At 44.6% G+C, this 14493-nt stretch overlaps 1 protein-coding gene across 1 annotated transcript in view; it reads left to right on the plus strand.

The window, feature by feature from the left end:
• Positions 1–14493, plus strand: part of LOC124589404 (facilitated trehalose transporter Tret1-like) — a 37259-nt gene that overhangs the window by 4559 nt on the left and 18207 nt on the right. Inside the window, exon 2 of the mRNA XM_047131554.1 lies at positions 3487–4517. Within this exon, the coding sequence (XP_046987510.1) occupies positions 3487–4517 (1031 nt within the window). The remainder of the gene's footprint in view (positions 1–3486; positions 4518–14493) is intronic.

Below are 14493 nucleotides of genomic sequence, written 5' to 3' on the forward strand. Positions count from 1 at the left end.
CCGGCATGGATGTGTGTGATGACCTCATATGTTAAGTCCCATAGTGCTCAGAGCCATTTAAGCCGTCAATTCGCACAAAATGATGAAACCTCAGCAACAGGTTGTGAGCAGCCATTTGATTACTGCCCTTCAAATAATCTACTTTCCCTCGTAACACTTGCTTATCGACGTTTTGCTTATGGCTTTCCTCTAGGCTAGACTTATCGATTTCCTCGTCTTCCAAGACTTCCAGAGTTACTATTATTGTACCCTTTGTGAAGAATCAGCTCTCCTCCGCCAAAGTCATTCACACTAATCATAAATCATCTTTCACCATTAATGTCACTCACATGCGGATAAAACAATGAGAACTACCCAACTTTTCATTGCTTAAGAGCGGTACAACTACGTATAATGTTTTCTTCGGCAATAGATATCCACTGAAACCCACACCATCTTCCAGTACCTGCCTATATTTTATCCTGCTTATCGATCTTTACTGAAAACGTACGCAGTATAGTTGGTCTCACTCCCATGATAGATGAACGTTGTGCCATCGTCTCAATTGCAACTGCTCCCCCAGCTGAAACCAATCCCACTGAGTTCCCCTGTGCGTTTCAATAAATCAGTCTTAGCATGATGTTTGTCGAGAAAGTCTAGCCCGAGAATCACTGAACAACCTTCTCCTACGCATGGTAACGCCTCCATGCGTTCGCTGAACTTAGTTTCCTGACTGAAAACTCCAGTGTTGCTGTACCCAATGATTCCACCCTATCATCGCCAACTCCACGTAACGTATACCGTGTTGGCCCCAGTCTCCTCCTCCTCACGAGGTCCAGACATAATTAACACATTCGCATCTGTGTCCACCAAAAATCTCTGTTTCTTGCCACTCACTAAGCCCACCAAGCTACATTCCATCCGTGCACTAACTTGTGCCCTGTTATGGTCTATCGGGACGGCCTTGCGACAGTTGAAGCAGTCCAATTTCCAATTAAGGGCTGCTTCCCTTGCCAGAGCTTTCCATCCTTTCTACCTCTACACTCAAATGCCCTGTGGCTCACTATGCCACACACATAGGACTCTGGTAGGTTACACTTCTTCCTTACATGTTCCTCCCAACTACAACAAAAACACTTGACTTCAGCAGCGAACACGCGATGGTCCACTCTCTTCTTTATGGCCATATCCGCTTCCTCTATAAGTGTTGCATCCTAAGAGCTGACTTTAAGTCCTCTGGGTACCGCATCCGTACCCTCCGTGACATTTCAGCATGTATACTACGCAAAAAACCATCCATCGCTCTATTTTCTGCCTCCTGTAACAGTACCCTGTTAGTTTCTGCATTCTGGATCTGTACATATGTCTTTGCGTTTAGCTTAAATATTCTACCTGAGAATACTTCCACTGACTCGTGGAGCTGCATCAACAACGTAATTTCTCCCAAAAAAATCACGCACTTCTCTGTGTTTGGTACTGTTGGCTCACTCCTAGGACGTATGTGCTTTACTCGATGCCTCGTGGTAGACAACATAGGTTTGGCGTTCCACGCTAAACGCATATTAGCAACATACAGGTTTACTTCATCTGACCACCCGCGCTTCCGCAGCGTCCCAAATATCCTTAACGAAAATTGTTGCCCTACCCGAGAAAGGATTAGTCACAGGGACCACTGCCAGACAATACAGAACAGAAGGCACTCTCAGTCGTGACTTACTCTCCCGAGACTCCGATTTCGACTGATCATGACTCTCTTTACGAGCCTGTAACCCACGATTAAGTTCGAAATATTTATCCTTCATGCTCTCAAAATGCAACTGCATCTTCAGTAGTAGAACGTGTTTCCACCATTTTGCATACTCTACTTCGACCTTAATTAACCTGATTTTTTTTTTAAAAAAAAAGACAAAACACAAACTCCAATTTAATCCTACACAAAGAATGTAAACACAAATTAATTCTTCTGGCAAATCATCGCCCATCTACACTCAGTACAACTACTAGACAGATGACCCGTAAGCCTACATACAGAACAAACAGCTGCTACAGCTCTGGTAGACAGCAGCTCGTGCCCAGACAAACTGACACGTTACTGGCACTAAATTATCCTGTTTACCGTTACCTCTAACCCAGGGTAAACGCATTGTGTTGGATAGCGAAACTTCGATCAGTTGTAGAATTTTGGAACACGTATTAGGTTTGAGTCAAATGACTTTTCTGGAGACTAGAAATCTACTCTGTAGGAATCAGCATGGGTTTCGAAAAAGACGGTCGTGTGAAACCCAGCTCGCGCTATTCGTCCACGAGACTCAGAGGGCCATAGACACGGGTTCAGACGTAGATGCCACGTTTCTTGACTTCCGCAAGGCGTTCGATACAGTTCCCCACAGTCGTTTAATGAACAAAGTAAGAGCATATGGACTATCATACCAATTGTGTGATTGGATTGAAGAGATCCTAGATAACAGAACGCAGCATGTCATTCTCAATGGAGAGAAGTCTTCCGAAGTAAGAGTGATTTCAGGTGTGCCGCAGGGGAGTGTCATAGGACCGTTGCTATTCACAAGATACATAAATGACCTTGCGGATGTCATTGGAAGTTCACTGAGGCTTTTTGCAGATGATTCTGTGGTGTATCGAGAGGTTGCAACAATGGAAAATTGTACTGAAATGCAGGAGGATCTGCAGCGATTTGACGCATGGTGCAGGGAATAGGAACTAAATCTCAATGTAGACAAGTGTAATGTGCTGCGAATACATAGAAAGATAGATCCCTTATCATTTAGCTACAAAATAGCAGGTCAGCAACTGGAAGCAGTTAATTCCATAAATTATCTGGGAGTACGCATTAGGAGTAATTTAAAATGGAATGATCATATAAAGTTGATAGTCGGTAAAACAGATGCCAGACTGAGATTGATTGGAAGAATCCTAAGGAAATACAATCCGAAAACAAAGGAAGTAGGTTACAGTACGCTTGTTCGCCCACTGCTTGAATACTGCTTAGCAGTGTGGGATAGTCTTTTGCATCCCTCTGTTAGACAGGGCCACATTGTGTCCTTTTTAATTGACCTACATTCACGTGATGGATGTATGATCCTCCAAAACACGTAGCTGGAAGAACAGTGATCTGCATTTTCAAACTGATACACATTACAGTCACGTCCAAAGTTCTAACTACAGCAGTCACATTTAAAGCAAGTGAATTCATTTGACGTATTACGTTGTATGTTCTATGGCGATGTGACAGCTTGAGTCATCGGTAACGTGCGCATTTTCAGTAAGGTGCTCATCTGACACTTTCGCACCACAGAACCTCTCTACAGCTATCTGAAGATCTCAGCGTGTTTTACTGCCAGAAATGTTCACAGAACAAAAAACTTATACCAGAAGATCGAGTGAATAGAAATCAAAAATGTTCGGTTGCATACTTTTTTAAAATTGTTATTGATCACTGGCTTTAACAGATCAATTTATATACCGATGTTATACTGCCTTCATCCACAGCGTCGCTGATATACACTGCATTTGGCTCGTTCGCGGCTTGGTCGGCTACGACGCTCCCCATTCTGCAATCAGAGGACTCTCCGGCCCCGATCACCGCAGACCAGGCCTCCTGGCTGGCTTCCATCAACTCGCTGACGGGGCTGGTAGCGACGTTCACCGCAGGCTACGCTGTGGACATCATCGGCAGGAAGAAGCTGATTCTCTCCGCCGCTGCGCCACTCCTCGTCTGGTGGCCAATGGTCGCTTTCTCAAACTCTTACGCAATGCTGATGGTTGCCATGACGATAGGAAGCTTATCTGGCGGCCTCATGGGCAGTCCTTCCACTATGTTTCTGTGCGAAATCGCTGACACCGAATTACGAGGCACGCTCATGATGATTCACACCGTGTTGATGAACTGCGGCAGCCTTTTCATGTACTGCATAGCGCCCTACTTGTCCGTTTCGACTGTTTCCTTCATGTGCACTGCCGTCCCCATTATCTTCGTTGTCACATTCGTGTGGATGCCCGAGTCACCGTACTTCTTCCTTCTGCGAAACAGAGAATCTGAAGCTGTGAAGAGTCTCGTAAGGTACAAGGGCGAGATGACACCAGAGGAACTGCGCTCGGAGCTTGGCTCAATGTACAGAGCAATCCGACAGAAGCAAGAGACCAAAGGGAGGCTGAAAGACCTTTTCTTGGTACCAGTGCACCGCAGGACTCTGCTGATAATGTCCGGGTTCGTCTTGCTCCACTTGTCCACTGGTGCAGTAGCGTTTGGTACCTACACGACGTACATATTCGAGAAGAGTGGAAGCGGTTTCGACGCGGATGTGTCTTCCATCATCGTAGCGGCCGTTTCGCTTGTATCGAGTATTTCGGCGTCCTTCATTGTTGAAAGAGTTGGCCGGCGGCCGCTCGGGATTCTGGGCCTTACCGGGTGCGGTGTCTGCCTGACCGCCATGGGCGCCTACTTCTACGTGGACGAGACCCAGGGTGAGGTGCCCTCTGCCTTCGACTGGGTGCCGCTCACAACCGTCATCGGATTCAACGTAAGACTGTTTTTATAAATATTTATGTCTTTTTTTGAAATTTGGTTGCTGGTTCTACTACACTTTCACCAAAGAATGTCTTACGTGACAAATACGAAAACAACTGGATTTATGCCATAACCATGACAAGCTGTGTGGTTTGATACTTTCCATTGCAGGTGATCTATTCTGTGAACAGATTGTCTTCCTCAGTACAAGGAGAAAGGAAGGAAAATGTGACGAAGGGAAGTTAAGAATGAAGATTAGATCCTATTGACAACGACTACATTAGAGACGGTGTACGTGCCCGGATCAGAATGAAGGGGTAGGAAATACACCTGCATCTTCATGACTACCCTGTAATTCAAACTTAAGTGCTTGGCAGATGGTTCATAGATCCACTTTCAGACCATTCCTTGACCGTTACGCTCTCAATTAGCACGTGGAAAAAATGAACGCCTAGATCTTTGCGTGCGAGCTCTGATGTCTCTTATTTTTTGACGATGCTCATTTCTGCCTATGTAGGTGGGAATTAATAAAATATTTTCACATTTGGAGAAGAAAGTTGGTGAGTAGAATTGCGTGAAATGGTCTCGCCACAACGAAAAACGCCCTTGTTTCAATATTACCACCTTGAATAGTGTATTATATCCATGGCACTCTTCCCCATTTCGCGACAAAACGAAACTTACTGCCTCTCTTTGAACTTTTTCGATGTCCTCCATCAGTACCATATGATGAGAGTCATATAGTGCAGCAATACTCCAGAAGACGATAGTGTAGATGTAGTGTAGGTAGTATCTTTAGTGTATCTGTTGCATCTTCGTTCTGCCATTAAGATGCAGACTTTCATTCGCCATCCCCACTACATCTTCTATGTGGCGGTTCGAGTTTGGTTTCAAATGGCTCTGAGCACTATGGGACTTAACTTTTACGGTCATCAGTCCCATAGAACTTAGAACTACTTAAACCTAACTAACCTACGTACATCACACACATCCATGCCCGAGGCAGGATTTGAACCTGCGACCCTAGCGGTCGCGCGGTTCCAGACTGGAGCGCCTAGAACCGCTCGACCATCCCGGCCGGCGGTTCAAGTTTACGTTATAATTGTAATCCTGGGTATTCCGTTGAATCGACGGCTTTTACCTTCGTGTGATTTATCGTGTAACAGAAATACAACTGAACTTCTTTCCTTTTCTGGTACTTACGCGGGTCATCTCACTTTATACTGTTGATGTTCAACTGTCACTTTTCACAACATGCAGAAGTCTTGTCGGCATCATTTGTAATTTCCGTTCAACTTATGACGTTTTTATTAAGCGGTAACCGACAGTATCATCTACAACCAATCTAAGAAGGCTACTTGTTTTGACTCTTAAATCGTTTATGTAGATTAGGAACAGCACAGAGGATAACACTTACTTAGGGAAACACGGATATCAATCCCGATTCATCCAGTGACTTACCGTCAGTTGCCACGAACTGTAACATTTCTCAAAGGAAATTAATAATTCAGTGTCAAAACTGCGGCGATATTCCATAGACACACATTTTGATTAGAAGCCGCTTGTGAGGAATGGTGTCAAAAGCCTTCTGGAAAGCTAGAGATATGGAATCAACTTGAGATCCCATGTCGATAGCACTCATTACTTTGTGTGAATAAAAGCCAATTGTGCTTCACAAAAAAGGTATTTTTCGAAGTATTTCATAATGTTTGAAGACGACGTGCGTTCCCAGTTCTACCGCAAACCGATGTCAGTGATATAGGTCTATCATTCAACGGACTACTTATTTTGTCGGCCGGTGTGGCCGAGCGGTTCTAGGCGCTTCAGTGTGGAACCGCGCGATCGCTACAGTCGCAGGTTGGAATCCTTCCTCCGGTATGGATGTGTGTGATGTCCTTAGCTTAGTTAGGTTTAAGTAGTTCTAAGTTCTAGGGGACTGATGACCTCAGATGTTAGGTCCCATAGTGCTCAGAGCCATTTGAATCATTTTGAACCACTACTTCTATTACCCTTCTTGGGTACTGGCGTCACTCGTGTCACCTCCCTCTCTTTAGTTCAGTCTATAGTAGGAATTTTGGTATGGTTTTCAGTAATAGGTAGACTGACTCCAGAGGAAGGTTTCGTCCAGAATTTATACCGCTGTGAAAACGGTGCCATTGCCATCTAGCAGTGAATAGCAGAACTCTTTGAATTCACGTAATGCTGTCTAACTGCATTGCAGCGCCACCACCACGAGACGGACACGGGCTAATGACAACTTCCTTAAACGAGTTGCCGTGCAGGACGTACCTCGACATTAAGCTGATAACAACATAGTTTTTTGTATAGAGTTCATGTCTAAGTGGTATGAAGGGAAATGCGGGAAAACCTCAAACAGAAAATATAGCTTGTGCCGAACTGGCAAAGGCCTGTAAACGAAATTCCAGCAATACGCACTGAGAGCTACACATGCGAAATTGGGGCAGATATCTAGCGATTGCTGAAAATGGAACGATTTCATCAGCATACACCGAAAGAAATCTTACTGTTGTACAGTCTTGACCAGAAGACTTGCTTTTCTTGGATGGTTTAAACCGCTTCGCTACACCGAGAAAACCTACTTGTAAATCACTCAAGTGGATAGCTGTTCTTGGTTCGAATACTGGAATGTTCACGAAATCTTCTTCGGTGAAGAAATTTCGTGAAAACTATGTTTACTAACTCCGCTTTAGTGGCACTGTCGTCGGCAACATTACCATTGCAATTGCACAGAGAGAGTACTGATTGTCTCTTGTCGCTTGTATAATTTACATACTAACAGAATCTCTTTGGATTTCGACACAGTTCCGTTGCGGAAAGTATTAAACGCATCTCGCACTCAAGTCCATGCTGAATGTCGACCTACTGTAAAACATCGCCACTAACGGGGATTTTGTACTATTTTTAAAAATCTGGCCTACTTTTTCCGTTGCTACAGCAACAGTGATCTCATTATTTTGTGTACCATGATGGATTTGTTCCTTCGTTTTTTAATTTACTTGATATGAATCCCTCAATTGCGGTCGATGCTATTTCCCTGACTTTGTCACATGTGGTCTTCACTTACATAGTTACTTCGGAAGGCGTCAAGAAAACTTTTATCTGCTTGAAGAACCGAGGATCTCGGACAAGACGAGACGATTCCTGCAGAAGATCTAACCGTTATGAACTCACGACGACTTGAACCCAGTACGAGAAAAACTGAAGTATGTACATTCCATCTGGCAAACAAACAAGCTAATGCGGAGGTCAGAGTGAAACTTAACAGAAACACTCTTTGTCATAAAAATACTCTAAGAACCTTGGTGCCACCCTTGACCGCACCCTTTCATATAGAAAACATCTTGAAAATACTGCTGCCAAGATAAAAACTTGTAACAATATTATTCAAAAATTATGTAGAATCACGTGAGGAGCTTCAGCAGATACCTAGAGCACATCGTCCATTGCGCTGGGCTTCTCAGCAGCCGAGTATTGTGTCCCAGTGTGGCTAAACAGCTGCCACACCAACTTGATCGACGTCCAGTTGAATCCCACTACGCGGCTTATAACTCGGACAGTCCAACCAAAACCGATTTACAGGGTTTCCCTGCTGAGCATCATCCATCCACGCGCAGTCCATAGAAGCGAGGATTTGCTTAGGGAATACGGCAAGCCACAGGAGAATTTGGAATTACCTGTACCGGAAGACATACCAAGTCTACGACAAAACAGACTCCGTTCAAGAAGCCCACCATTATGGCAAGCAGAACAGCTAGATGCCGAGACATGTGGAATCGGTACTGTCAACTTACTGAAAATCATATAATACAAAATATAGTGCAAACTGCCAGACGCAATATGGTATGTCATTTTCCATTACATCTTTGTATGGTAAATGATTACTTTTGTACGTTACCGAACTTCATATGTGTATTTGCCTGAAGGTTATTTCGTACATTTTAACCTGAGGCAATTTTTTTTCCTTTTGCTTGTTCTTTCAGGTCTGAACAACCGAAATTTTAAGATTACACATTACTGGTGATCTAGACAATTTAAAAAATTGGATTATATGTTAGAAAGAGAAGAAAAAACTGCTCGCGCAGATTCAAAGTGGGTGCAACACCTTGCACTGATTAACAACATTCTCCTCCTCGCCCCCCAGCTTTAACTGTAGGGTACTGCAAATAATGTAAATGTCAGTGCAAAAAGTAAAAACGTATTAACTATTGAAAAACAATGTTGAAATAAAAAATAGGAATCCACGTAAATTAAGTCATATAATGGAAAACTTAAATAATAACACTAAATCTCATAAATATTTAAAAATTTTAAAGAAATTAGTTTCCTGCTTCAGCTGTTATGTATTTCCTTTCTATTTCTATTTTGCTTACTGCTATGATTCGGCTGTGAAGCCATTCTCAAGCAATTACCTACATAACAGGAAAACATAAACGGCATACAAATCACACAGCAACCATTGATTGCAGTCACCAGAATGAAATCAGACTAAAAACAGTATAAAAAGAGCACATACAATGTTTAACCCCTTCGCTGAGTATGATCTGGATTACAGTCATTTTCGTAGAGAGTCCGTGGTTGACCGGCCGGAGTGGCCGTGCGGTTCTAGGCGCTGCAGTCTGGAACCGAGCGACCGCTACGGTCGCAGGTGCGAATCCTGCCTCGGGCATGGATGTGTGTTATGTCATTAGCTTAGTTAGGTTTAATTAGTTCTAAGTTCTAGGCGACTGATGACCTCAGACGTTAAGTCGCATAGTGCTCAGAGCCATTTGAACCATTTAGTCCGTGGTTGGCATGACTACACTAAAGCAGATAAAAATTAAATATTGTTTAATTATCTGTAAAAATAGTAAACAGGCAAGACTTGGAAACGTCGTATAATAAAATGGTGCACCACATTACTTGAGTTGAAAGCTTAATGTAAATATTGTGTGACTAGGCCTCGCGTCGGGTAGACCGTTCGCCGGGTGCAAGTCTTTCGAGCTTGGATGGCGTGTACAGGTACAGTTGCACATGCAACTTCAACACGATACCACAGTTCATCAAGAGTAGCGACTGGCGTCTTGTGACAAGCCAGTTGCTCGGCCACTATTGACCAGACGTTTTCAATTGGTGAGAGATCTGGAGAATGTGCTGGCCAAGGCAGCAATCGAACATTTTCTGTATCCAGAAAGGCCCGTACAGGACCTGCAACATGCGGTCATGCATTATCCTGCTGCAATGTGGGGTTTCGCCGGGATCGAATGAAGGGTAGAGCGACGGGTTGTAACACATCTGAAATGTTCAAAGTGCCGTCAATGCGAACAAGATGTAACCGATACGTGTAACAAATGGCACCCCATACCATCACGCCGGATGATAAGCCAGTATGACGATGACGAATACATGCTTCCAATGTGCGCTCACCGCGATGTCGCCAAACACGGATGCGACCATCATGATGCTGTAAACCTGGATTCATCCTAAAAAAATATGACGTTTTGCTATTCGTGCACCAAGGTTCGTCGTTGAGTACATCATTGCAGGCACTCCTGTCTGTGATGCAGCATCAAGGGTAACCGCAGCCTTGGTCTGATAGTCCATGCTGCTCCAAACGTCGTCGAACTGTTCGTGCAGATGGTTGTTGTCTTGCAAACGTCACCATCTGTTGGCTGCACGATCCATTACAGCCATGTGGATAAGATGCCTGTCATCTCGACTGCTAGTGGAACGAGGCTGTTGGGATCCTCCTGAACCCACTGATTCCATATTCTGCTAACAGTCATTGGATCTCAACCAACGCGAGCAGCAATGTCGCGATAGAATAAACCGCAATCGCGATAGGCTACAATTCGAGCTTTATCAAAGTCGGAAACGTGATGGTACGCATTTCTCCTCATTACACAAGGCATCACAACACCATTTCACCAGGCAACGCCGGTCAACTGCCGTTTGTGTATGAGAAATCGGTTGGAAACTGTTTTGTACATAGTTCCGCGTAGTCAGCGCGTACGCAACTTTCCCACTAGAGCACGCCCCGCTAAGCACAACAGCGCAGGCCCAGCGCTCGTCCGTCTCCGCTGCCATAGAGACAGACCAAATTGTGTTTCCGCCGATCCGCGTATTAATATGTAACGCAACCAATGAGATTGCTGCTAACGTAGAACCTTTTCTCCTCGCGGATCACACTCGCGCGAGGTATTATTACAAGTGTACAGACCTCCGATTAGTCAGTCTGCATTTGTCTGCACCAGTCTGTACTAGTCTGCATTTATCTGCACCAGTCTGTACCAGTCTGCATTAGTCTCTACCAGTCTGTATGAGTTCTACATTTGTCTGTACCAGTCTGTAGTCAAGCTTCAGTCTGCGCCTAATAAGATTACCATATTCCTGTAAGATGGCGGCCACTGAGTGACGCGCGTTTCTTTGGCTCGCGAGTTTTTCCGCTCATTGAAGGTGTTACAGAGAAGTGCGGCAGTCTACAACGTGTGCATCGGACTAAACAGGTGTTACTTGCCGTGGTGTGTTGTTCTCCGTTGATTACCACAAGTGATAAGTGATAAGTGAGTGAAAAATGTGAAGAGCACGAGTAAGCGGCAGCAGGCAAGGCTACAGGGGCGCAGGCAGCGCGGGCGCCCGGTCTCCGGCGGCAGGTGAGTCCCCGCTTCCCGACATCGGGGAGCTCGTCCGGTCCCAGGTGAGTGCGGCGCTGCACAGTAAAGACACGCTAGACGTAATAGTGCAATCCATCACGGCCTCTGTGACGGCCGCGGTCATGGACAAACTGCAAGATTCTGTCGGGCGCAACAGCACCGAAATCCAGTCTCTTAGAAAGTCCCTGGCCGCACAAGAGAAAAAAGCCGCCGACCTAGAAGCTAAACTGTCTGCGGCCACCGATGAAATTGAGCAGTATCAGCGAAGGAACAGCTTGCGCTTGTTCGGGGTAGCTGAAAACGATCGTGAAAACACCGAAGACCTGGCCATTAGCCTCGTGCGTGAGAAACTTGGCGTGCAGATCGACGTGGCCGATATTGACAGAAGCCACCGTGTTGGGCGCAGGATACCAGGTGCGATGAAACCCAGGCCCATAATAATTAAATTTGTGTCATACCGGAAAAGAGCTGAAGTGTTTGCTCGGAAAAGAAAACTCGCCAAGAGTGGGTTTACCCTGAGGGAAGATCTGGCGCGCGAAAGACTAAAAGTTTTGAACACTGCGATCACACAGTTCGGCCTTCAAAATGTGTGGACCCAGGATGGCAGGATCGTAGTCAAGACGGAAGGAGGGAGGAAAACGGTGACGAACATGTCCGAACTGAAAGACTGAGCGAAATCTCGCGAGACATAAAGTCTCATATTGTACTCTGTCTAATATAAGTTAATTTTTATTCTTTCTTATCATTTTTTTACGTAAATATTGCTTCGTTATTTCTATATGCACCATAAGTACTCTATTTAAAATCAGTAAATTGTTTCACATAAATATTGCTTCTTTATTTGTTTATCATAAGTGCTCATGTATATTCACATTGTCAGTCAAACGGGAATTAACATTCTCCATTAACAGGAATCTCCTTAAAACCGCCTTTCTATATCTGTTATTTTCATCCTCGTCACTACCACTACTACTAGCTACTACTATTATCTTTTTCGTAACCACTACTGCCACTTTCCATCTTTCTTTTCGCTCCCTTCTCCGATACCTCCAGCTTGTCTTTCACCTTTAGCCCACAGACGCTTGAGTCAGTCACGACCTTGGACACACCTGTAAATATGTCTTCCCCCGCGAAATCCAGCGTTTGTCCCTCTTCCGGCCAGCAGGTAGACGGAGCGCGCTCGGTCCTACAGGCGGCCACAATGGGACGGACCGGTTCCGGCGGCGGGCTCTTTGTGGCCCACGCGAACGCTCAGTCGCTAACGGCTCACTTTCACGAGTTCTGTGACCTGTTCTGCCAATCGCTGTTCCATATTATCCTCGTCTCTGAAGCTTGGTTGAAACCAAACATTTCTTCCGACGCTATCCGAATCACTGGTTGCTCTCTCCTAAGGGCAGATCGTGAAACACGACGCGGCGGTGGTGTGGGTGCCTATGTTCGCTCTGATCTGAGACCTACTATACTGTGCACATCGGATGCAAAGGGCGAAGGAGAAGCAGAGTTCTTGTTTTTCGAAATAAATACGTCAAATCAGAAACTGCTAATTGGAGTAATCTATAAACCTCCAAACGTCGGTGCTATGGCCTCCTTTCAGTCTACCCTGGCCTCGCTCGTGACACTGTATGAGCACATAATCATTATGGGCGACACAAACATCGACTTACAGTTAAAATCTCCCTCTGCAGAAAAACTAAGGAGAGTGTTCCACTCCAATGATATGAGTTTAACACCGCTGGACCCAACTCATCACACGCCACACAGCCATACATTCATAGATATAATAGCAACAAAGCGATCAGATAAAATAATTCGCGCCAATCAGACATCCGCTCCAGGACTCTCTCCTCATGACGTGATATTCTTAAATTATTCAGTACATACTACCAAAGAAAAATCTCACCTGGTAACCCACAGAAACCTAAAAAATGTTAACCATGACGCTCTTCAAAAGGATTGCTCAGACATCCCTTGGCATGATATAAGTAATGAACCGACTTTAGACGGAAAAATTCGGGAATTATGTCGCAAAATTATTGCACTGTATGATAAACATGCTCCTCAACGCACTGTTAAGGTAAAGAGAGCTCCCGCTCCGTGGCTCACCACTGCATTACGCCAGTTAATGGAAAAAGCTGCGCAGTTTCGGTATAGGGAAGCGAAGATCTGACGCTGTTTATCAAGCGTCTGCAGGAGAATTAAACGATTTCTTCTCAACAGCTGTAAACTGCCACGCAGCGACAAATTACCAGCCCCAAGATACCAATCTCTCGAGAGACCAGTTTTTCCTAAAACACGTCACTACCGGCACAGTACACAAGGCAATTATGAGAATCTCTTCCGAGGCAGTAGGAAATGATGGAGTGAGCATTGGCATGATTAAGAACGTCGTAAACACTATTACTCCAGTTATCACAGACATCTTCAACCTGTCATTGTCAGTAGCACATATCCTCCTGAGTGGAAGCAAAGTTTAATTCAACCTATACCCAAGACTGACAACCCTAAGTCGCCAGGTGACTACAGGCCGATCAGCATACTTCCTGCAATATCTAAAGCCCTAGAATACATCGTCCATGAACAGCTGACGGATTACCTCAAAACTCATAACATCCACGACAAATATCAGTCAGGCTTTCGAAAGCACCATAGTACAGCAACTGCATTAATCAAAGTAACTGATGACATTAAACATGCTGTGGACAGACGTGAAGCTACCATCCCAACACTGCTTGACTTTAGCAAGGCTTTTGATACAGTTGACTTTGATATATTACTAATTAAAATGAAGCAGCTGAATTTCTCAAACAGCACAATACACTGGTTCGACAGCTACCTCAAAAACAGAAGCCAACAAGTCATTTGTGGGTCGGAAAAGTCATCATGGAAAAACGTGCGCTCTGGAGTTCCCCAAGGCTCCGTCCTTGGTCCATTACTCTTCTCACTGTACATTAATGATATTTCTTCAGTGATTCACTCCTGCAACTACCATCTATATGCCGACGACATCCAACTGTACATAAGTGCAAGCCCCAAGAACATTGCTGAAGCAGTAGCGAATATGAACGCAGATCTTTGCTCTGTTTCTCGATGGGCACAGAACCTAGGTCTGAAACTAAACCCCAAGAAATCCCAGGTCATACTTATATCTCATCCAAAGTTAATCAGTCGGTACTTTCGCGAAATAGTCCCTCAAATACTCCTCAATGGTACCCAACTACCATACCAAAAAACAGTAAAAGACCTTGGAATAATCTTGGATGAACACCTAAACTGGGAAGAACAAACAGTCACAGCTTGCCGGAAATCGCTCTCCTCCCTACATGCAATTCAAAAATTTAG

Source organism: Schistocerca americana, chromosome 1, assembly GCF_021461395.2.
Source record: "Schistocerca americana isolate TAMUIC-IGC-003095 chromosome 1, iqSchAmer2.1, whole genome shotgun sequence".
Classification (NCBI taxonomy): domain Eukaryota; kingdom Metazoa; phylum Arthropoda; class Insecta; order Orthoptera; family Acrididae; genus Schistocerca; species Schistocerca americana.